The sequence below is a fragment of the Capra hircus genome, chromosome 3 (genome assembly GCF_001704415.2).
Source record: "Capra hircus breed San Clemente chromosome 3, ASM170441v1, whole genome shotgun sequence".
Lineage (NCBI taxonomy): Eukaryota > Metazoa > Chordata > Mammalia > Artiodactyla > Bovidae > Capra > Capra hircus.
Window position 1 is genome coordinate 74,450,970 of NC_030810.1, and position 26,130 is coordinate 74,477,099.

Genomic DNA, 26,130 nt, shown 5'->3' on the forward strand with positions numbered 1-26,130 from the left:
CTTCCAGGATGAGGTTATTTTACAGTGCAGCGATTTCCAAACCTATGATGTCTCAGGGATCATTCCACAGAGGCAAACCTAGCCTGGCCCATGTTTAGCCAATCAGCTCACAGACCTCAAGTACAACTTTCCAGCCTGAACTTACATTCATCCATGATGATTAAAGCAAAATTACGCATCACATTCAGGAACAAAGCAGCACTTTGACACCCAAGTTTCTTAGAGGAGGCTAGAGTCAGAAAGGGTGAGAAGAATCAAGAACCTGAAATAGAGGAGGTCTCGTGTGCACACATCTAACCAGTATCAAAAAGGAAATCTAACTCAGCAGTGATCCTCACCTTAGATCCCCCAAGACATACCAGAGAGAGCACTGTGGCTTCAGTTTGTTATATTTTTACCACTGATGGGGCTTCTATGTTTGTTTCTTCTTTGTTAAGATTTCTCATATTCCCAAGTGCCTTCATTTTACCCTCTGGGGTATACAGAAGTGCCATGACTAGTCAGGTGTTTTGGCTTTAAAAGTAGTATCTTTATACTGTCCTCTCCACAGACATGCCATGGGAACCAGATGGAGGCAGAGCTGTGGTCTTTGTTCCCTAGACCTTGTACAGTATATGAGATAGAAGGACTGTTAGCCCAGCTGCTGGAAAAAGGTTTTATTTCCCAAGGGAAAGGATAGCACATCTGGGGCAATGTGGTCCTCATACTTAGTTTTGGATTCTCTTCCTGGTGACAGACATCTGCTCTCTGGCAAGGGAAAGAGCAATAATCTGTGTTTTTTGAAAAAATGTTGGCATGTTGTAACAGAAACAAACATTCTTTTTTCTTTTTTTTTTTAAAATACCAAGTTTATGCAAATTAAATTTGGACACAGAACAGATCATGAGGGAAATATCAAAATCTTGCTTTAGGTGATATTAATATAAATCAATACTTATTTAAGATCACTGAACATATAAGATTTACCAATTTTAAATCTGTTTGTTTAAATCCGTTTGTTTTGCCTAGCTAAATCATCATAAAAGCAGGACTGTACATGTGTATTTCCTGATGGCAACTGTTAAGATTGAGTTGAATATTCCAGTGTTCAGAAATTCTATGTAGAGAATGTATGTAAGCAAATGGCTGGGGTTGTGAGAAAGCAAGACATAGCAAGTGATGAGCGTGGTGCACCATCTTTATTCAGGATTCTGCTCTGACTGTAAAGTTAGAGCAGTTTTCCCTCCAATTATATACTATCACTTTGGAATTTTCCATTCAAAGGAATTGTTACTGAACTAGTTGGGCAGTGTTTAGCAATCACACCTATGATGAAGGCCAAATCATGGCTTGCAAATATGGAACAATGAGAATCCTTCAAGGGCCAGATACACAACATCTCTGTAACTTCTTAGAATTTTCAGGTAAAGAAATCCAAATTCATTGACAGTGATTCTGTCTCTAGGTCACCACAGATTGAAATGAGAGTGTGTATATAGTGTCTATCTTTAACATGTTCATATATAACATATTATTTTTTCTTTATCATGGACAGTTTAATTGATAATATATACCCAACTGTGAAGAAGGCTGAGCGCTGAAGAATTGATGCTTTTGAACTGTGGTGTTGGACAAGACTCTTGAGAGTCCCTTGGACTGCAAGGAGATCCAACCAGTCCATTCTGAAGGAGATCAGCCCTGGGATTCCTTTGGAAGGAATGATGCTAAACTGAAACTTCAGTACTTTGGCCACCTCATGCGAAGAGTTGACTCATTGGAAAAGACTCTGATGCTGGGAGGGATTGGGGGCGGGAGGAGAAGGGGACGACAGAGGATGAGATGGCTGGATGGCATCACTGACTCGATGGACGTGAGTCTGAGTGAACTCCAGGAGTTGGTGATGTACAGGGAGGCCTGGTGTGCTATGATTCATGGGGTCACAAAGAGTCAGACACAACTGAGTGACTGAACTGAACTGAACTGACCCAATTAATGAATTAGAGGCCATCCAACATAGAATTAGACAGGTGAATTTTATTTGAATAATTTCAGTTGAAAAGATATGAATTCCAGGTGGAGAGAATAATAGTATTCAAAAAGGTACAGAGTAGGAAGTTTCCAGGGCAACTGACTGACTTGTTCAGTTGACTGGAGATTTGACTACACCACATGACATAGTAGAAAATCCTGGCCAGAACACGGGGGGTCAATGACAAGGGCATTACAGGCATTGGCTCCGCTAGTTGGTTAGCTCAGATTAAGGCTATTTAGATCACTTCCCAGTCCCATATTCCTGTCCTCTAAATAAGGAGGTTGAATTGGGAAACCTTCATGGTTCCTTTCAATTCTGAGAGTCTGGGCCACATCATTGACTCAAAGCAAAGAAGAAAACAGCTGGTATGAAAAATAAGAAAAAGCTTTAAAAATGTATGCTTTCTGAAGGCAAGGACAAAAAATCATCTTAAGGAGTTATGTAACTAGTATTATAAAGTCCTGTGGAACATGTTGCCTCCTGCTCTTCTTTTTTGCTATGTGGAAGATAAAATAGGAAGGTAGGAAGACAAGGCAACTTCTCCCATACTCCACACCCTACTCCCTACTATCTTTCTTTTGGTAACTGATGGAGGGTCTAAGAATTAAAAGTACTTCTGGCTGAAGAAGGCAATCTAGAGAATCTTCAATGTCAAGAACCCAGAAAGTTAGCAAAAAGCCTGGGAAGGCTTGGTTTCAATATTTTAAGGTTGAATCAGAGAGGTACATTGGAGAGGGCAATCACACCTCACTCCAGTACTCTTGCCTGGAAAATCCCATGGATGGAGGAGCCTGGTAGGCTGCAGTCCATGGGGTCGCTAAGAGTTGGACACGACTGAGCGACTTCACTTTCACTCTTCACTTTCATGCACTGGAGAAGGAAATGGCAACCCACTCTAATGTTCTTGCCTGGAGAATCCCAGGGATGGGGGAGCCTGGTGGGCTGCCGTCTATGGGGTCGCACAGAGTCGGACACGACTTAAGTGACTTAGCAGGGAGGTACATACTGATAAAATCTGTATTGAGTGAGCACTTACCCTTGGTCAAATGTTTGCAGCTGTTTACGTGTACCACATAGAGGGTTAAAGGAACCTAATGAAGCTCTAGTTCCTCACTGCCACATGTCAGTATAGGTCAAGTGTGACCATACCTTCTTTATTTCAAGAGATGAGAGAAGTGGATTTTTTTTTTTTTTGTCCAGCCACCTGTTTTTAAAATGTTGGCAATAATTTAAAAAACAAACACAATAACAATAGACAGCTATTCAAGGCCTTTTCAGGTCCTGTGTGAATCTAGGTTAGGAGGTTCTCTGAAGTGGAAGTAAAAATATTCAGCATAATTCCGAAAGGACAGAAGAAGACTATTTACTTAATGCCCTATGGACACTTAGCGTTTCAGAAAAGAAGACTTCAGAGAGGTGCCATTTCATCTGCACTTTATAGAATTTATTATAGTTCAAGTACTTTTATAAAGTAATATGCTGTCACAGAAATTAGTTTACATAGATTGCAGGTAGACAACTTTAAATTTGATTGTCAAGACATCAGAGCTCCCTCATTCCCGAGAGACAGAACACTTACATAGAACGTTCAGGTTTGTTTGGGAGTTTAGAGCTTAATCCTGCTCTTAATTTTAATTTAATAATGATAATATTTATACTAACATTCGAATACTGATTTCTTGGGAACTGCTCTCTGCACCTTCCCTATATTCAGGCTTGCATGTTAACTAAAGCTCAGGCCTCGTAGCCACTGACAGATTCGTGACCTGGGAAACATGGAAGATCAGGTTTTTTGTTTCTTCTTTTTTAATTTGTTAAATGGAATGGAAACTCATCCTACTTCAGAGGATTGTTATGAACTGAAGAAAAGTCGGAAAAAAAATTCATGTTGTAATATAACTCTGACTCTTTGAACTATATGCCACCCAAACTAGAACGTCTTTTTACCTTTGCTCGAGCATCAAGTTTATCGGTTGAAACCACTAACTAAAATGGAAAAAATGTGATAGAAGAGCAGGCTGACATACTAAAAGTACAAGGGTTCTATTTTAACTATGTAAAGTACAAAATGTCTATTAAACCAAGGTGTTTTAAAACAACTGATAGTTAGATATTCATCAAATAAGTAAAATACCAAAAAGTGAGCAGAATTGATTTGTGTAAAAAAAAAAAAAGAAATTAAATAAAACATTGACTTTCATGCAAGCCAAGAAAATGTTAATGCTTTTAAAAAGAATAACATAATATGTAATTTTTATTTCTTTAGTTGTTCTTATTTTACCAATGGTCTTTATGAATAGTTTAAAAATGACATATTAGTTTGCTGCCTATAATGTTAGCATTTAAAGAATATTACAGCTGGATGGGGATTCAGAGACCATCTAATTCAAATTCCATATTAGAGAGACGGAAACTGATGCTTCAGGAGAGTAAGTGGCTTGATCAAGGTGACAAAGATGGTTGATGGAAAGAATAAAGAATGAGATTGCCTTTAAACACTTAGCAAGTGTCCTGCTAAGTGTTTAAGATTTTATATGAAGTTTCACCATGCAGGAAATACACAATTCAAATTCCCATGTCAGCTTGAGATTTTATTTATTTCTATAAATTCCATAAATATATATGATGTTTCTATGTCATAAAGGTTATAGCCTTTTCTATTCCTATACTTCACAACTTTTAGTCACTATGGGAACATATTATAGAGTTTAAATTTACATGCATATGTTTAAATATATACAGCTAATTAAACTCAGGTATAAAAGCAGTGTATTTCACTTAGTTGATATTTGCAAGAAAATATTTGAGATAAAGAAGCAAAAAAAATGTTTAGAGAGGAAAATGTACTGTATTACTATACTCTGCTTATACTCATCTTAGGGAGCTAAAATCATTATGATTCCTAGAAATACCAGAAATGGTCACAATACAAGAGAGTGTTTCTAATGGAAAAATATTCTAGCCATGGGACTAATGTCAGTTTGATTCATTGATGAAGCAAACGTTTCTCAGGCTCTGGTGATACACATAGCTCTTTACTTAGGACAAACGGGATGCAGATCATACTATGATGAGGAAGACAAATTGGAATGGCTCCTCAGTCTCCCAACACTGGGTACAAATTCCCTATCCCACCAACTTGCGAGTGTTTAAGACTATAAACCTTAGGGAGGGAGAAAGAAGCAATGGGAACAGGAGGCAGAGAAAAGGAAATAGGAAGTAAAGGAGAAAATGAATAAGCCCCAGATGTCTTCGCGCCCACTCTAAAAATTCAGAGGTATAGTTAAGTTTTTTTCCAGTGTGCTAATATTCTTCCTTCCCGATATCTAAAATATTGAACATGCATGTGTCCCGAGGCACAGTAATCATTTAAATTATGTTGGAGCAAACTAATTAAGTTAGCTTTATTTTTCAATTATACAATGTACAAGAGAATATAATTCAAAAGAAAAATTCCAAAGTTGGCTAGTAGAATTGGTTATAGTTTTAGAGATTATAACTAATAAGAGAAATGTAAATGCTTCCAAGTTTCCTTCAGTCTAATACATAATAGTTTTTGGAACATATGTTTTCCATGACTTTTAGAAATCTTAATGATAACTGACTGAAAAATTTTAGCACTTGCATCCTCATTCAGCCAAAGGCTGTTTTATGCAGCTAAATAACTCTGGGGAGGATCCACCTAAGACATTTAACAGCTGGGTAAGTTTTGAGGTGTTCACAGAGCAGAAGTCCGCTCTAAAAAATAAACTTAAAGCTGAGTAACATTTTCAAAATAATCGTCTTATTTGTGGCAAGAAATACATATGAAAATACATCTTTCTGTTAAAACTTAGTCAATAGATTCAAATTTTCCATAGTTGTTTTAATCCATGTAACTAAAAGATATTTGGGAAAGGTGTAAAGAGAGAAACTCAACTCCCTCGGGCTTTGCTCCAGGTGTCCTTTTAAGAATGTTCCTTGTTTTAACTGAGTTATCTGTCATGACACACTGACTGCTGCCTAATCACATGACTTATAAAAATTGTGATGTAACATAATGGTGTTTTCCCTCTACAGGTAATTCTGAGGCTTGTTCTGTTACCACACTGAATGATCTTCTGGATAATCTGCTGCGAGCAGAGTAGAGAGTATACTTGAACAACGTTTGACTTCTCCTGCTGCTACAAAAGAATGGTTTCTTCCCAGTCACAAACCTATCCTGAATGTTAATTAAATATTTACAAGGTATTTTAAAATCCTCCCGGAATGCTAATCCAAAAATAGCAACCTACGTTCATTTGAATAAGCAGAAATTTCTGCCTGTCCAAATTAAGCATCTCTGGCCTCTGAGTTTAATTCAGATAATTCTATGACTTGGGGGAAAAAAAAAAAGAACTGACTACCTACTATGTATAAAGCTCCATGTCAGATGTGGAAATAAAACTAAACTTTCTAGGACTAGGAAATTTGTCATAAATTACAACAATTTGTATTATTTAATTCACAACAATTCCCTCTGGGCTTAAAAGCTAAATTAGATGCAAAAGCCTCACCTTTTTAGCATTAAACTTTTACATTGTTCCTTAACATATAACACTGTATCTAGTTACATAAAGATGCAGTATTTTCTACATATTAATACAGATTTCCACATTTTTTTCATTAAGTTTCTGAAAGAGTTTTAGCATGAAGGTTCCATTTATTGTATCAAAAAATAAAAATATCATCAAAGTCTTTTTGCAACTCCCAAAACACAGTTAGAGAATAATGATCATATGCTAAAAAATGTAAAATGCAATTTGTGCTGTGCCCCATTTACTACAAAATCACTACGAACAATGCATTTTGTACAGTATATTGCTCCAGGGAAAGTGGATCAGCATCAGGAATGAATAAAGAACATTGCATTTGAAATCAGCTAATTCTGCCTCAGCGCTTTTAAAAACTATTTGTTATGATATTACCTCCTGTCAAGCACATAATGTGATATTTTCCTCAATAAAAACTAAACAGTTGCTGTAATTTCAGCTTCTCTAATTTTCTACTTTTTAAGCACTAAATATTTAAACAATACAGACCTGGAAGTCTCAAGCCAGTCATCTGATCTTCCCATCTTCTTGCCTAAAGTAGAGTATCCATACAGGGGCCTGCTCTGTCACAGACATACATAACGGCAGCTGTTGAGGTCCTTACCTGCCCACAAGCCAGGCCCATTCCTCTTTCTCCCATGCCATGCGGACACGATAAATTTAACTCCAGGGCATCTGCTCCAGAAGCCTTTAAGATGAGGAAGGAAAATGAAAGAAAACACAAAGCTTTAATTGTGTACTAACAGGCTTTCACAACTGATAATACAATATAGGTCACATTTGACAAATTTTAACTACTGTTTTCTGCACCACAGCTATTTTATGAGGTATATTCTGACTCTCTCAAATGAGGGTATCTATACAAGGATAATTCAGTTCAGTCACTCAGTTGTGTCCAACGCTTTGTGATCCCATAGACTGAAGCTCGCCAGGCTTCCCTGTCCATCACCAACTCCCAGAGCCTACTCAAACTCATGTCCATCGCATCGGGGATGCCATCCAACCATCTCATCCTCTGTCGCCCCCTTCTCCTCTCGCCTTCAATCCTTCCCAGCATCAGGGTTTTTTCCAGTGAGTTGGTTCTTTGCATCAGGTGGCCAAAGTATTGGAGCTTCAGCTTTAGCATCAGTCCTTCCAATGAATATTCAGGACTGATTTTCTTTAGGATTCACAGGTTGGATCTCCCTGCAGTCTTCTCCAACACCACAGTTCAAAAGCATCAATTTTTGGAACTCAGCTTTCTTTATAGTTCAACTCTCATATTCATACATGATTACTGGAAAAACCATAGCTTTGACTAGACAGACCTTTGTTGGCAAAGTAATGTCTCTGCTTTTTAATATGCTGTCTAGGTTGGTCGTAGCTTTTCTTCCAAGGAACAGCATCTTTTAATTTCATGGCTGCAATCACCATCTGCAGTGATTTTGGAGACCCCCAAAATGAAGTCTGACACTGTTTCCATTATTTCCCCATCTCTTTGCCATGAACTGATGGGACCGGATGCCACGATCTTCGTTTTCTGAATGTTGAGCTTTAAAACAACTTTTTCACTCTCCTCTTTCACTTTCATCAAGAGGCTCTTTAGTTCTTCGCTTTCTGCCATAACAGTGGTGTCATCTGCGTATTTGAGTTATTGACATTTCTCCTGGCACTCTTGATTCCAGCTTTGTGCTTCATCCAGCCCAGCATTTCTCATGATGTACTCTGCATATAAGTTAAATAAGCAAGGTGACAATATACAGCCTTGATGTTCCCGATTTGGAACCAGTCTGTAGTTCCATGTTCAGTTCTAACTGTTGCTTCTTGACCTGCATACAGGTTTCTCAAGAGGCAGGTCAGGTGGTCTGGTATTCCCATCTCCTTCAGAATTTTCCACAGTTTTATTGTGATCCACACAGTCAAAGGCTTTGGCATAGCCAATAAAGCAAAAGTAGATGTTTTTCTGGAACTCCCTTGCTTTTTCCATGATCCAGTGGATGCTGGCAATTTGATATCTGGTTCCTCTGCCTTTTCTAAAACCAGCTTGAACATCTGAAAGTTCACGGTTCATGTACTGTTGAAGCCTGGCTTGGAGAATTTTGAGCTTTACTAGTGTGTGAGATGAGTGCAATGCGGGCTTCCCTGGTGGCTCAGAGGTTAAAGTGTCTGACTCCAATGCAGGAAACCCGGGTTCGATCCCTGGGTCAGGAAGATCCCCTGGAGAAGGAAATGGCAATCCACTCTAGTATTCTTGCCTGGAGAATCTCATGGACAGAGGAGCCTGGTAGGCTACTGTCCACGGGGTCGCAAGGAGTCGGACACGACTGAGCGACTTCACTTTCACTTTGAGCATTCTTTGGCATTGCCTTTCTTTGGAACTGGATGGAAAACTGACCTTTTCTAGTCCTGTAGCCACAGCTGAGTTTTCCAAATTTGCTGACATATTGAGTGCAGCACTTTCACAGCATCATCTTTTAGCTCAACTGGAATTCCATAACCTCCACTAGCTTTGTTCCTAGCGATGTTTCCTAAAGCCCATTTGACTTCGCAACCCAGGATATCTGGCTCTAGGTTAGTGACCAGACCATAATGATTATCTGGGTCATAAAGATATTTTTTGTATAGTTCTTCTGTGTATTCCTGCCACCTCTTCTTAATATCTTCTGCTTCTGTTAGGTCTATATCATTTCTGTCCTTTATTGAGCCTGTCTTTAAATGAAATGTTCCTTTGGTATCTCTAATTTTTGAAGAGATCATTAGTCTTTCCCATTCTATTGTTTTCCTCGATTTCTTTGCACTGATCACTGAGGAAGGCTTTCTTATCTCTCCTTGCTATTCTTTGGAACTCTGCATTCAAATGTATATGTCTTTTTTCTCCTTTGCCTTTAGCTTCTCTGCTTTTCTCAGCCATTTGTAAGGCCTCCTCAGACAGCCATTTTGCTTTTTTGCATTTCTTTTTTGGGGGGATGGTCTTGAGCTCCACCTCCTGTACAACGTCACAAACCTCCGTCCATAGTTCTTCATGCACTCCATCAAATATAATCCCTTGAATCTATTTGTCACTTCCACTATATAATCATAAGGGATTTGATTTAGGTCATACCTGAATGGTCTAGTGCTTTTCCCAACTTTCTTCAATTTAAGCCTGAATTTGGCAATAAGGAGTTCATGATCTGAGCCACAATCAGCTCCTAGTCTTGTTTTTGCTGACAGTATAGAGCTTCTCCACCTTTGACTGCAAAGAATATAATCAATCTGATTTCAGTATTGACCATCTAGTAATGTCCACATGTAGAATCTTCTCTTGTGTTGCTGGAAGAGGGTGTTTGCTATGACCAGTGCGTTCTCGTAGCAAAACTCTGTTAGCCTTTGTCCTGCTTCATTCTGTACTCCAAAGCCAAATTTGCCTGTTACCCCAGGTAGCTCTTGACTTCCTACTTTTGCATTCCAGTCCCCTATAATGAAGAGGACATCTTTTTTGAGTGTTAGTTCTAGAAGGTCTTGTAGGTCTTCATAGAACCATTCAACTTCAGCTTCTTCAGCATTACTGGTCGGGGCACAGAACTGGATTACTGTGATATTGAATGGTTTGCCTTAACAAACAGAGATCATTCTGTCATTTTGAGATTGCATCCAGGTGCTGCATTTCAGACTCTTTTGTTGATGATGATGGCTATTCCATTTCTTCTAAGAGATTCTTGCCCACAGCAGTAGATATAATAGTCATCTGAGTTAAATTCACCCATTCCAGTCCATTTTAGTTCACTGATTCCTGAAACGTCAATGTTCACTCTTGCCATCTCCTGTTTGACCACTTCTGATTTGCCTTGTTTCACGGACCTAACATTCCAGGTTCCTATACATATTGCTCTTTACAGTATCAGACTTTACTTTCATCACCTGGCATATCCACAACTGGGTGTTGTTTTTGCTTTGGCTTCGTCTCTTCATTCTTTCTGGATTTGTTTCACCATTCTTCTCCAGTAGCATATCAGGCACCTACAGACCTGGGGAGTTCATCTCTCATTGTTATACCTTTTTGCCTTTTCACAGTGTTCACAGGGTTCTCAAGGAAAGAATCCTGAAGCAGTTTACCATGCCATTCTCCAGTGGGCCACGTTCTGTCCGAACTCTCCACAATTACCTGTCCATATTGGGAGGCCCTACATGGCATGGCTCATATTTTCATTGAGCTAGACAAGGCTGTGCTCCATGTGATCAGTTTGATTAGTTTTCTGTGATTGTGGTTTTCATTCTCTCTGCCTTCTGATGGATAGGGAAAAGATCCTTATGGAAGTTTACTGATGGAAGAGACTAAGGGCAAAACTGGGTCCCATTTTGATGCACTGGGCCATGTTCAGTAAATCTTTAATCCAATTTTCCACTGATGGGCAGGGCTATGTTCCCTCCCTGTTGCTTGACCTGAGGGAAAACTATGGTGGAGGTGATGAAGATAATGGCAACCTCCTTCAAAAGGTCCCATGCAAGCACTGCTGCACTCAGTGCCTCCAACCCTGAAGCAGGCTACCACCAACCCATGTCTCTACTGGAGACTCCTGGACACTCACGGGCATGTCTGGGTCAGTTTCTTGTGGGGTCACTGCTCCTTTCTCCTGGGTCCTTGTGCACACAAGATTTTGTTTGTGCCCTCCAAGAGGGCTTATGTCATACCCAGGTCTGCTGCCCCCAGAGCCCCTGGAGCAGGCCATTGATGACCTGTACCTCTACAGGAGACATTCAGACACAGTTCTAATAACAAAAGCAAATAAGCATTGAGTTTATGACACTCACTACTCTCTGTGAGTTGCATTTCTTATCTCTAACTCTCATCCTTCTTGGAATAATCAGGTACCAATTTTACAGATGAGGAGACTGATGCACAAGGGAATTAAATGACCAGTCTGGTTATCAAGTAACACAACAGAGATTTTTAACTCAGGTCTGTTTGATATCATGTTGATTCTGCCCTATACAGCTTCTATTTTTATAGAAACAAATCTTACTAATTCTGGATAATTGGTACTGAAGGTAGCAGGGCAAAGAAAAATGTATCAGGCTAGATGGAATAAATATGAATAAAATTTTAAATGTTCTTTTATCAATTAACTTTTATTATTTATTAATACTGCTTTCAAATGCTTCGGGGCATTCAAGCATCTTAATTACCCAAACTGGGAACACCATTCATTGTGTTCTATGTTGCTTTAAAAAAACTCAGGTGGAAAATAAGATTGTGGTAATAGTTCAAATTAAACCAAAATATATAGAAATATAAATAGTTTTTCTCCTCCTCTTTCAATTTCATACCTCTAAAGCAATCTATGTTAACAATTTAATGTATAATTTTCTACTTTTTTCTATATATTAAAAAAAGAAGCAAAGCACACATATAACGCATGTATCAGGCTTATTTTTTCTTCTTGCTTTTGCTCTTTATATTTTCATTTTTTCTTCTAGTTTTATTGAGATACAACTGACATACAACTGTATATAAGTTTTTGGTGTATAGCATAATGATTTAACTTTAATGCACCATGGAATGATTACCACAGTAAGTTTAGAGCACATCCATCATCACATATAGACACAAGATAAAAGAAAAAAGTCCTTGTGATGAGAACTCTCAGGATTTTCTGTTACAAACTGCAGTATTAATTATAGTAATCAAGTTGTACATTACATCCCTAATACATCTTTTTTTATAACCAGAAGTTTAAGCCTTTTGACCACCTTCACCCAATAACTCTGGTAACTACAAATCTGATCTATTTTTCTGTAAGTTTGTTTATTTTTGAAGTATAATTAACCAATATACTATGTTAATTCCTAGTGCACAACACAGTGATTCAACATTTTTATACATTTGTATACATTACAAATAATCATCATGATAAGCCTAGTCGCCATCTGTCATCATACAGAGATATTACATTACTACTGACTATATCATCCATTTCATACCTATGACTCATTTTTTTTGTAATTGAAAGTTTGTACCTCTTAATTTTCTTCACCTATTTCTCTCATCTTTTTAAACTGAATCAATCTTATTGTATTTTTAAAAAATCCATCCTAAGAAACATGAAGTACAGATAATTTTGTTTTAATTTAATAATTAAGTAGGAATCTTTCTTATTTAACTCATTAATTTATACAAATGGGTCCTATAGAAGTGAACAAAATATTTCACACTAAGCATTCTTAAAATAACTGGAGAACCATAGAATTCTTTCGAAGTCTTCTGCAAAAACTCTAAGAACAATTAAAACACTTTTTTTTAAATTTGAGAAATGGAAGATAAATTAATGATTCTTTAACCTAACTTGTAGAATTCCTTCAATGCCACCATTTCTTTTTGAGTAAGGTAAGCGTGGCTCAATTTCCATAATATTATAACATGTCTATCACATCATGGAAAGACTTTTTTAAAAGTTCATTATTTTCTAAGCATATCAGACCTTTCCTTAGTCCAACAGCTTTTCTTCAAATCTCTCTTTTCTTCCTAATCATTCAAGATTTTTTCCTATTTTATTAATTTTAAATAAGTCCTCAACAAACAAGTATTCCATCGAGTTATATCTTTCTTGGTTGACTTTCTTACTCACTTTTACTCATTAGTGAGTCTGCTTTTCCTTCTGCACATTTGTGAAAGTTCATTGAATCATTCAGCCTATTTTCTAACATGGTTTTATGATGGTCTTTGTAAATGCTTCATGTTATTTGAAAATTATTTGAATCACAGTTTGGTGGTAAGTTTAGACAAAACACAACTGGCTAAACTCTGAGTTCTAATCCTAGATCTGCTAAGGAACTTGGGAAAGTAAGTTAACCTTCTTTGTTCCCACCTATTCAAGTGTGAGGGCTTCCCAGATGGCTCAGCAGTAATGAATCCATCTGCCTGAAATGCAGGAGACTCAGGAGACATGGGTTCCATCCCTGGATCAGGAAAAGCCTCTGGAGGAGGAAACAGCAACCCACTCCAGTATTCTTGCCTGGAAAATCCCATGGACAGAGGAGCCTGGTGGGCTACAGTCCCTGGGGCCTCAAAGAGTTGGACACAAGCAACTAAGCACACACACACTCAAGTGTAAACTGGAGACAATAGGACCTATCTCAAAACTGTGTCATGTGAGAATTTGCAGCTTAATTACAAGATTGTACACTGCAAGTATATATTTTTTCTTATTATGTCTTAGTTATTTCAAATATTTCTTTTAGACTTATTTGCTTTAGACTGCTAGTTGAAATGCAGCAATTAACAGCAAATCAATTCAACAACATTTTGGAATAAGCTTTAGGTGTCATTTGTATTGATATTTATATTATACATATTTTCTAAAATGTAAGTGCAAGCTTACAATTAGATTCATAGTAGACAATAATAACTAACATTTGTCGAACACTTACAATATGTCAGACACTTTACTAGGCTGTTTATAATAGATATATCATTATTCCCATTTTGTAACTGATGGCTTTTTATAATGGATATATCATTATTCCCATTTTGTAACTGATAAAATCAAGGTCCAAAGAGTTCAAGTGACTAATTTATTAGTCTAAAGCTTGTAAATGAGAATAGGATCTTTAAATCAGGCATTTTAAGTACAGAACCCATATTCTTGGTCACTATCATAACTTATTAGAAATCAGGTAATTCATGGCTAGAATTGTTTTAACGTGATAACAAAATGTTACAACTTGACATCTTTCAAGTTTCTAAATATTAAATAGATATTAAAATCTTGTAAGACCCGTTATTAAATTTAGTCTTTTCAGTGACTGTTAAAAATTTTCCCAGCACTATACACATATACAAATGCTAACCCACTAAACATACCCATAAAGATCTTTGAAATAAGGATCTAGGCCTCAAAAACAGATAATCCTGCTCAAAATAACACCAAGAGCTGGGGAATATTCATTTGGCCTCTGCTTCAATATTCTTGTCATATGATGTACACCACCTTAAAAGGCAGTTAATTCTATTTCCAAGCAACCACATGCATTCAAAAAGCCTTAATTGCTGAATTACCATGAAATGTTAAATTAACTGAAACTGGGCATGAATTCTGACTCCTGTTAGTCACAAGCTTTTTAGTTTAGTCATTTAGCCCAGAGTTTATTCTGCCTCACCTAAATGATTATACAATAAAATAATCTAGTGAAGGCAGTGACATAGAAAATTTGATGCTTCTAATTTCATACATTATCTATTTATCATCTGTTTATCAGCATGAAGTAGAATGATATGTTAATAGTGTGGACTATAGAGCCAGATTTCATGGGTTTGAATCCCACTTTACCACATACTAGCTGTGTGAACTTGGGCATATTATTTAACAACTTTTGGCCTCAGTCTCCTCATTTCCAAAACATGGAATACAGAAAAGTACCTCACAAGGTTGCTTTTCTAAGTTACAAATAAATTTAATAAAAGTGAATGACTTAGAACAGTGCCTGGACTGCAGTAAATATTATGTAAGTATAAGCAGTTAATCTAATCTAACTACCTGTTTCACTGTCTATCCATCTATCCATCCATCCGTCTATCCATTCAGTTACAATCTCCAACTTGCCTTTCCTCAGCTTTGATCTGAAAAAGAATATAAAGTAGCTATACACACTTTGGGGGCTTTACAGGTGGCTCAGTGGTAAAGAATCTGCCTGCCCATGCAGGAGCTCCAGGAGACGAGGGTTCAATCACTAGGTTGGGAAGATCCCCTTGAGTAGAAAATGACAAACCACTCTGGTATTCTTGCTAGTATCCCCTGTCCATGGAGAATTCCATGACTGAGTGACTGAACAACAAAAATCCACATTTGAGGTTGGGGAAAGGGGTAGCAGAAAACTATTCTAAGAAATTCTCAGCATAGTGGTAGAAACGTGATTTCTAAAATTCTCTGACTCATTTTGTAAAACCTCTCGGAGAAATCAGGGAAGCAAAACCACAAACCCTTGTACAATCTATCCGACAAAAGGGGGAACACAGTTCTTTTCCTTCCCCTTTCCTTACCTCTCTCTTCCTTATCGATCTATGCAGTTCTAAAGTCACTGGCTGGGGGACGAGCAAGGTAGGTGACTAGGAGGTTCTGAGGAAGAGCCATGAGGGCGCAGAGGGGGTGGCAGAGCCTGAGCACAGTGAGAACGACAGACACGTGGAGGTGGCTTGGGGCAGCACATCAGAGCCCCAGTGGGAAGAGAGTCTCCCACGGGTCAAGGGGAACAAGTAAGGACATAGGAGACCAAGCAGGGTAGCAAGACATGAAGCTACCTTTTTTGGTGCCTGCTCAGTCAGTCACTCAATCATGTTCAACTCTTTGTGACCCCATGGGCCATAGCCTGCCAGGCTCTTCTGTCCATGGAATTTTTCAGGCAAGGATACTTGAGTGGGTTGCCATTGCCTACTCCAGGGACACTTCTTGGATTCTCCCTAATTTTCTTCTGTGAAAAGAATACATGAGGCCCACTGCCAACTTTCTACATAGCAACACTGTCAATTAGTCTCAACTATTGGAGAAGGCAATGGCACCCCACTCCAGTCCTCTTGCCTGGAAAATCCCATGGACGGAGGAGCCTGGTAGGCTCCAGTCCATGGGGTCACTAGGAGTTGGACACGACTGAGCGACTTCCCTTTCACTTTTCACTTTCATGTATTGGAGAAGGAAATGGCAACCCACTCCAGTATTCTTGCCTGGAGAATCCCAGGGACAGGGGAGCCTGGTGGGCTGCCATCTATGGGGTCACACAAAGTTGGACACGACTGAAGTGACTTAGCAGCAGCAGCATCCAAAACTGGGGACCCAAGTTCTCTGGGATCTTAGACCACTTTGAATTGGACCTGGGACAGGTAAACACTGGATTGGCTTGGGCCCCACTGGGCACTAAGTCTGTGACTATCTCTTATCTCCAACTAGACATCTATCTTTCCTGATTCTATTCTTTCCTGCTGACTGTTAGTGTCCAGGAATTTATATCCAACTGGTCCTATGTATTCCTATCATGTACCTCCGTCTGCTTTGTATCTCAGCCTATTTGAGATTTCCTAACTTCAACATCTATTTAATTTTATAAATAGTCCAGATCCTAGTTTAAAAAAGAACCTGGCTTCAAAGTGGTTTATTTGGACACTCTGCTAGGAATAGTATGGTCACCTGGTTTTGACACCTATGCCTCTCAGCTGGACCTTCCTTGTCTCGGCCTACCAGTTACAGTCAGACCCTTGGCAATCGCCCATCAAATCCCTGACCTAAAACCTTCAGCTTTGGATTTTAATCACCTCAAGTTCATTGTGCCAAATCAAATTCATTCTTCCCATTTACTCTGTAATTGCTTCCTTTTGTTTGTCATACGCCTGTATATCAGCTCTGTGCCTTTATTTTGCTTCATTCAACAAACATCTGAGGACTATCCACTGGCCAGCAAAGCCTTGTGTTTGGAACTGGGGGTTAAACAGTGAACCGGGTGAGGTCTCCACCCAGTTTGCTTTGTCATAAGACAGGTGAAAGAGCTGATGACATCACTGTTAATCACCAGTTTTATTAAATTCTGGGGAGGAAAGGCACAAGCAGAGGTAGACCCAGATTTGGGGGAGGAGCCTGAAGTTCATACAGTTTGCAGATACTTCTTTAAAAATAAAAATGATTTAAAAATGAAAAAGAGAAAATCAGGTACAGGCCTTGGAAGTAGCTTGTCCAAGTAAGGGCTCTGAAGCTTAAGCTTCATTAACTTTACGATAAACTAGCTTCTGAGGATAAGATTTCAGAAGGAGTAGGACAGCGGGTTAGCCTACTAGTCAGGGAGCTCCGAGCAGAGGAAAAGAGAACATTTCAGCCCAGGGTAATGGCAAAGGCTCTGAGGTACAAGTGTGTTGGAGGAGTAAAAGAAGGCCATTGGAGTCTGGAATGTGAAGAACAAACCCAAGGGGACACCAGGGGAATGGCCAGGTACCAGACCATACAGGTCAAGTGAAGAGTTTTACATGGTAAGAAAGCTAGTGGGAAGACTGGGGGTTGATTGAAAGCAAAGAGATTAATGAGGCTTTCAGATTAGGATGGTAGCAACTCATATTGAGGGCTTCCCACGTGGCACTAGTGGTAAAGAACCTGCCCGCCCATGCAGGTTAGATAGAAGAGCAGGTTTGATCCTTGGGTTGGGAAGATCCGCTGGAGGAGGACAAGGCCCCCCACTCCAGAATTCTTGTCTGGAGAATCCCATGGACAGAGGAGCCTGGCAGGCTGCAGTTCATAGGGTCACACAGAGTCAGACATGACTGAAATGACTTAGCATACACAAACGCAATGCATATTGAGCCACACCTAATTTATATGTCTCTTCAAATCTGATGGCCTTACTTGCCACCCAAGCTTTTGCCACTAGCTTAATAAAGAACCTTGGTCCCTGTTGCTGTCCTCAGCTTTCCTGTCATTGCCAGCTCTCATAGCTCCTCAGGATGAGAGCAGGACTCTCCACTGAATGTGTCAGAGTGGGAGCTCCAGGAGGGCCAGTGCTCTCAGCATGCCGTGGGGTTTGGCTTCTGAAGCAGTTGCTTAAGGAGGGAAGGACACACAGCCCAAATGTGCAGAAGAAAGTAAACCTTTGGGGTGTGAAGTGTGAGGAGTGAGAGAGAAGAAACAGAAGGAACCAGTAGATATGTCCTTCACTCGTCTTCTTCTCTAAACTGTTGTGAGGCAGGATGATCCCACACAGCCCTCCCATCCCACACGGCTGAGCAATTGGCTCCATCTCCTTGTGAAGTGGCAGCCAGCTCTGGAACGCACCACGCTCCATCTGCTTTCCCTTCTTCCCATTGCCTTCACTCCCCTCACACCCCCTTTAATCTTATTGCTTTGGAATTGAATCCTTCAGTGAAGCATCTTCACATTAATTTTGACTCAGGCTCTGTTTTCTAAGCTAACACACATTAAGAAAGAAATGGATTCCAAATCTATTCAAATGAGTTCAAGATCTATTTAAGATCTACTATGGGGTATGGTTCAATTTGGTATACACATTTAAACTGTTCTACCTAGCTGAGGCTATACCTTATTCACCTTTGTTTTGGATGGCCAGGTACTCTGCAAATAGTAAGTGCTTCAGAGATCTTGCCTCCATGGAACTGGAATAGTTTATCAATGTCCCAGAAAATTAGGATAGCATGTGATCAGATACCTGAACCAAAGAAATTGAGCACAGCCTAACAATGCTACTGATTTGACACCAAGCTGTAAAAACTTTTCTGGAGGCTGCTTCTGTTTTATGATGCTCAAAAAACAAGACAAATTAAAACCAGGTTGAGGAATAAGACATTAAAAGCATGTGTATTCTAGAGAGTTAGAGTGAAAAGGAAAGTTTGGTTCGACATGGTTCTATTTCCAAGAATATGCATGTGAAAAAAATGGTATACTGCATGCACACTGACTTTTAAAAACAGCATCTGGTAGATTTTACCATATTTTAAGAATGTACTAGGTTTCTGGTTTTTTTATAACTCCCCCCCCACCAACATGGCCTTAAATGTTTATTCAAAATAATACAATAAAATGTTAGTTTCCAATGAAATAAATAATAATGATTCCTTCTTGTCTAAATTTTCATTCTGATATAGAGTTTCTCTCTCAATCTCTGTTCTTTCATGTTCTTGTACAACTGGATCTGCTCTGCTATCACACACATGCATTTCTGTTTTCAGATATAACAGTAAAGAGCTGATAGCAAGATTTTCTGAATTCCCTGTTGTGCAATTCAAGAATTAATCTACTCTATGGAGAGGAACTTCATGAATTTAAAGTATATCCATCATCATATTAAGTGATTTGCTGAACTTAAAAGCAATGGCTTGTAGAACAGCTGGTATGTTCTCTCAGATTCCTACCCTTCATTATCACCACCCCCAAACAAATGTACATTGTCAGTAGTACAGTAACTTTGGCTTGAACACTTTTGTTTTTGTTGATTTGTTTTAATGTGGGCTCTTCCATTGTAAGAAAATCTGTTTTAATCTGTTGTGAAGCATGTGTTCACAGAAACAAAACCAAATACTCATTCTACAAAGCTTTATTGGGTGTCTACCATATGAGCTATCATGGAATCATGCTGCCTATTGCTTCCCTCCAGGGAAATATGAAGACCTGGGGATAGTTCCTTCATGTGTTATGCCCTGAGCTGGTCCATATTTCAAAGATTAGAGGGAACTTTTTTTAATCAACACTATAGATCGAACTCCTTGATATGCAAATTGCTCTTCTGTTGAGAGACCTAACAGACTATTTTGACTGAGTGGAAGGCATATTTTTTTCCTTTTCTTTCTTTCAAACATATTTTCCTTTTTTTCTTCCTTCCCCTTTTACTTTGATTGATTGGTAATGAGAAGCTAGAAAATAATATTGAATAAAACTACAGTTAAAGAATTAGATGTGGAATGTATCTTTAAGCTGTATCTTTATACATATATAAAAGCTTTTGACTTTTTAAAAGTAAAATTGGCTCATCTAAAAATTAACACTTATTATTGACCAAAATACTTTCAGTATTTTATTCTACAGAAGGCAGAGGAGCAAGTAGTGTGATAAAGCCATTCATCATAGTCAGCTTTAAATTGGCAAAACTCATGCCAAACCTGGGCTCAGTGGAAAATTTCACGGTCAATTAGGTAAATACATGTGTAAAATGGACCCAGCAACAAAGATCACAAAGCCAATTACTGATCATATTTAATTTCATCTCTCTAAGTCCCAGAAAATATTTTTGCCCTCACAGATCTAAGATATCCAAATAAACTGTAAAATCACAATTTTTCAATGCTATAGAAAGCTTTATAACATTTTATAAGGCAGACCTGTTAGTTCATAATTAGTGCTAGGTTTAGTCTTCATTCTTAGAGGTTTTCAAGAAACCCCAGCTACAGTGTTTTTTGCGATAGGACAATGGACAGAAGTACACAATTTTAAGTATGTATTTTTCTATTTGAAATAGAAATTTGAGGCACATGGTTAGTTGTTTGCATTTGTGTAAGATTCAATTTATATTATAGAAAGCTCGCTGACTAGTGTTCCATTCAGGAGCATTCTGTCCTACCATTTTATGCATGTCTGTATTCAAACTAGAATAGTATTAAATGAACCTTTTATATTTTAAATATTCAAGAGCTTTATATTCAAAATTTCTTTTCTTGCTGTCAAACTAGCTTGCCTAAAGGCAAGGTAAGATCAAGTTAGACTCTCAAAGGTAGAATTAAATTTTATCATGGCATCCATCATAATATACAGTTTGCTTAATATGCAAATAAAGAGTATATGGAGTCAAAGAATAAAGGATTTTTAGGCAGCGTGTGAAATCCAAGGGACTACTTTTATAGAATAGATTCCTTTTAAATTTACATTTCCATCATTTTAATGAAAACACAGGGTAAACAAATTGTAATATAAATGTTTTAAGTTACCATTTTTCACTCAATTTTTCTTCTACTGGGTTATTTTTCATGACAGCTCTTTATTTAAAACTAATAAAAATAGAAGGGAAGAAAGAAAATAAATATAAAGAAATAATTACCTCAGCCTTTCTAGAGAGTTCCATCCAGTCATTTCTGTTGTAACTGCACATGATGCTAGCAATCACAATCTTTAAAAAGAGAAAGGAAAGAAAATTAGTTCAAATAGTTATGTCTTGATACATAGGGGTCTATAATATTTACATACATATGTTTATAATGGTAAATAATATCATAAAAATTAGTTTTCCATCTGCTGAAAGAAATCAGTACAGTACAGCATGGTATTATAGTGAAGCAAAGGATAAGATCTGGGGCTTCAGACTTAGGTTACAGACTTTCTCATTTACTGTCTTTGAATGCTTGAGCAAGTTACTTAATTTTCCAATCCTCAGCATTCTCATTTTTAAAATGGAGATAATAATACTGACTTTGCCAACCTCAAAAAGTGATAGTGAGAATTACATGAATTTGCATATGCAAAGAGTTGTTTAAGTAATACAATGATGTAGTGCGTGCGTACTCAGTCATGTCCAACTCTTTGCGACCCCAGTAGGCTCCTTTGTCCATGGGATTTTTCAGGCAGGAATACTGGAGCAGGTTGTCATTTCCTACTCCAGGAGATCTTCCTGACTCAGGGAATGAACCCTGGTCTTCTGCATCTCCTGAAGTGGTAGGCAGATTCTTTACCACTGAGCCACCTGGGAAGCCCATAATGACGTGGAAATATTTATTAATGTAATTACTGGTATAGCTAAAAGCTTTCAAGGTATGGAAAGGAAATAAATTAGTGTCTTCTTCAATCATATCTTATTATAGTATGGATAATTACACCTTACATATTCAGAGTGAATTATAGTTTTAAAGTTTGTTAAATGTTGATTATTTAACTACATAATTAATACTATATTACAGTATGTTATAATGGAGGCTTCATAGCGTAGTAGTTACTAGTATCTGCTCTGAAGCCAGAATGTCTAGATTAGAGTTCAGACTCTATCACTAACTGTGTGGTCCTGGACAAGACATTCAATTTCTCATTGGTTAAATGTGGATAGCATTACTATCTACCCGCTGCTGTTGTGTCTGACTCTTTTGCAACCCCATGAGCTATAGCCCACCAGGCTCCTCTGTTCGTGGCATTTCTTGGGCAAGAATACTCGAGTGGTTGCCACTTCTTTCACCAGGGGATCTTCCTGACTTAGGGACAGAACCCATGTCTCCTGCACTGTCAGGTCCTTTACCATTGAGCCACCAGGGAAACCCACTATCTACTTAGAAGAGTGATAATTAAATTGCTAAGAGTTTATGACTCTAATAATGTACTAGGTAATGTTTTAATAGATATTTTTCCTATTAACTCACTAAATCATTCTCAAATTATTCTCCCCGTTTTACAGATGAAGATGCTGAGGTACTGAGACATAAGATTACAGAGCTAATAAAGAGCAGAGCCAGGATCAGACCCAGAAATTTAACTGAGAATCTGTGTTTTTAACCATTAGTTTTTGCTGGCCTAATGTAAATCGTCAGTATATGTCAGTAATTACTTTCTATTATTACCATTTAAAGACTATGAGATCATGACACAAAGTCTGTGCCAAATCTAAAGCCACAGAGTCTAGTGGAAGAGTCCACTAAAAGCCACTGGGCTCTCACCACATACAGCTTTTTTTTTTTTTCAATATGTCTAAAAAAACAAAACAAAGATGTGACGAACAAGTCGGATGAATGCTTTATCAATAAAAGAAAGAAAATAAGCTATAATCATACAGGAGAGAGTTCTGAATACCAGAGCTCTAAATACTGAATAAGCCTGTCCTTAACGTTGGGTCAATTTTTTCTTGATAGACTATAATCCTCCATGGGTGCCTGGACTGCTCTGCACCATTCATCATTTTATCTACAATAACCAGCATGATGTTTGGCACATAGCAGAATTGATTGAATAAATGTACGAGGTCACTAAAGGTTTAGGAATACAGAGTTACATTTTCAGTTTATCCTTTTAAGATTAAGCAGAAATGAACACCATGAGTTAGAGAAGGGAAAAAATAAACAATTGGTGAAAACTTTTGGCAAATGATTATTGTAAGATTCAGAGAGAAGAGTGAGCAGAACAGTTGTGAATGCTGGTCTTGGTGACAGAGAAAGGGTCAGATGTCAAAATACACAGAAACTGTGTGTATTAAGATTGAAAAAGAAGAATCAGGAGATCTGAGAGGCTGATTGTGAGTGACTGAGAAAATCTTACAACTTTAGTCAGACAAAAGTAAGATGATGCTGAGAAAAAAGGAAGCCAGGAGAAACTGTATTCAAACAGATTCCTGTGTAGAGAGAGGAACAAAGAGAGAAAAGTAAAAGAAGATGAAGAACAGAGGAGGAAAATTAAGAATGCAAGATTGTTTTTTATTGAGTTTAGGATTCCACTTTTGTGTAGCTTTTAAGAACTGGGGAGGAAAAAAAAAATGTAAGAATGACCCTTGGCCTTTTCTATTGGGGCTGATCAAAAGTGAAAAGTCAACTTCCAAACTTGCCCATCTGCAAGCAAGAAAGGGTCACCAGCATAATTATGTATCTTCAATACACTCTTTCTGCCATTTTCACATGCTATAAAATCTTGACGTTATTCTGCCCCACCCTCCAGTTAGAAAACAGACCAGGGAGGAATTCCCCAGAGAGGTAACCAGATCTTCAGGGACTATACTATTACCTCCTCTTGAGTATTCCTTGCATGGGGGACTTCATTTGTAACGAAAACCAATTGGGATGAAGGCTGGGGGCAGGTGGACAGATTCTATTGTCCTCAGCGGCCTTGAGGTCAAGTCAAAAAATACACCTTTTTTTATTTTTTTAAATTTATTTTAATTGGAGGCTAATTACTTTACAATATTATAATGTTTTTTGCCATACATTGACATGAATCAGCCATGGGTATACATGTATTCCTCATCCTGAACCCCCCTCCCCCCTCCCTCCCCATCCCATCCCTCTGGGTCATCCCAGTGCACCAGCCTGAGCACCCTGTCTCATGCATCAAACCTGGACGGGCGATCTGTTTCACATATGATAATATACATGTTTCAATGCTATTCTCTCAGATCATCCCACCCTCGCCTTCTCCCACAGAGTCCAAAAGACTGTTCTATAAAGAAAGGTTAATCTAAGGATTTAGGGAAGGAGCAGACTTCCCAAGCTTGCTGGTAAAATGTCAAGAGCAAGGTTAGATCCAAAGATTCAGACTGAAAAAATGACTTTCGCATTAGATACTGACTCTGGTAAAAGAGACAAACAGTAGACCTAGGTTTTTAGGGAGTTCTATTATTCAAAACCAAGAAAAGATAGGCAAAAAACAAAACCAAAGCTTGCTTCCAGTTATGATAAATTAACCCTCAAGTTTATCCTCCCATATAAATAGGAAGTGACTGCTAAATCAGGATGGCATCCTCCTCCCGTGCCCCTTTCAGGTGCCACAGAGGGCAATGGGGAAGATCCTTCTAGTGGGCAGGATCCAGGTAGGCAGATGGGCTGACCAAGAAAGCCACTTCCAGGAAAGCAAGGTTTACTGGCCCTGACAACTGGGTATGATACATGTTCTCAAGTGGGGACTAACATAGTTCCTCTTTACTAAACGGTGATTTTTATTTTGACAAAGCTGTTTTTTCTTCGAACATATATAGATTGTGCCTGCATTGGTTAGAATCATCATTTACCTTTTAAGTCCCCAGGATTATGAGGAGCACATTTGGGCTTGATAGAGAGAAGTAAATAACACCCAGAGAACTGTCCTGAAGATTGAGAACACTGGTGCCACCAAATGCCTAGGAACACAATGACTGGGTATGATTTGGGGCACGCTGTCACTGGGGAGGGGTGGCCACAGGTGGGAGTGATAGATTATCCTGAGCAGACAGAAGTTTTGTGTGCTCTGAACAGCTAAGCACTATCCTGTTCTTCGTTTCTCATCTTCAAAAAACAGGCTCTACCTTCTTACCCGAAAAGCTGGGAAAATATCTCCAACCGGGTTAATCATAGTAATCAGCTACTCTACTCTCATTAAAGTCCTTCACTTGAACTGGGGAGATAGACTTTTTCCCTCTTTGGTCCCTAAATTGGAATGAAGTGTGTTCATAGCAGCTAGCAATCACTGACTGATTCCTTACTTACCCCAGCCCACCCTCCCACTCCCACTCAAAGCTAGCTGTGCTAGGATGAAGAAAAGCGGAGGCAGAGGAAAGCAGAGATGCAAGATGGAGACACAGCTCTGTCACGTTTAAGTCTGGTGTACCACTAACATGCCTGTCCGAGTGAACCAATAAATATCACTTTTGACTTAAGAAAACTCAAGTTATATTCTGGTTTCTATCACTGACGGTCTTGACAATTACTACATGCAAAACTAAAATTGTCACTTTTAAAATAACTTCCTAAGCATTTTTTTCTGTCAAGTAAATTTAAAGGAAAAATAACTTTATACCTTATTTTTAAATGCTAAATTATCTAAGAAGTGTAAATATCTTTATCTAAAATCAAGGGATGGTTCATGAAAATATATGTTGACATTCTATTTCAGAGGAATAAAGATGACCCCAAATCATTTTATTCTTGATTAAAAGATATAAGGATTTCTCAAAAAGCCAAGCTAAAACACATCAAGAGTAAAAGAACACTGAACAGAATTTAATCTTTCTGTGAGGATTAGAAAGCCTTCCGTGTTTTGCAGTGCTTGGTTTTTAATCAAACAAAGGAAGACAGGTTACTTTTTTCCTATGGAAAAAAAACTGTTAATGTATATTTCATATTGTGAAACATCATGAAAAGTTACTAGAAATGAATACCCAATGAAACATTTTTATTTTATTTTATTTTTTTTTAATTTTATTTATTTTTTTATTTTTTAAATTTTAAAATCTTTAATTCTTACATTTTTAAAAAAGAACAACATTTCCCTATATTTCATTTAATTTATGCCATTTTTAATGCTCCATTTTTATGGCTCATATTTTAAAACATTATTGGATGAGTTTATACATAAAAACCAAATACTATATAGTGTTTTAACTAATCCTACACTTTATGAA

General features: G+C 38.1%; 1 protein-coding gene across 1 annotated transcript in view; it reads right to left on the reverse strand.

The window, feature by feature from the left end:
* Positions 1-26,130, reverse strand: part of DPYD (dihydropyrimidine dehydrogenase) — a 926,917-nt gene that overhangs the window by 310,222 nt on the left and 590,565 nt on the right. Inside the window, exons 15-16 of the mRNA XM_005678060.3 lie at positions 21,112-21,180; positions 7,187-7,270 (exon numbers count right to left, since the gene is read on the reverse strand). Of these exons, the coding sequence (XP_005678117.1) occupies positions 7,187-7,270; positions 21,112-21,180 (153 nt within the window). The remainder of the gene's footprint in view (positions 1-7,186; positions 7,271-21,111; positions 21,181-26,130) is intronic.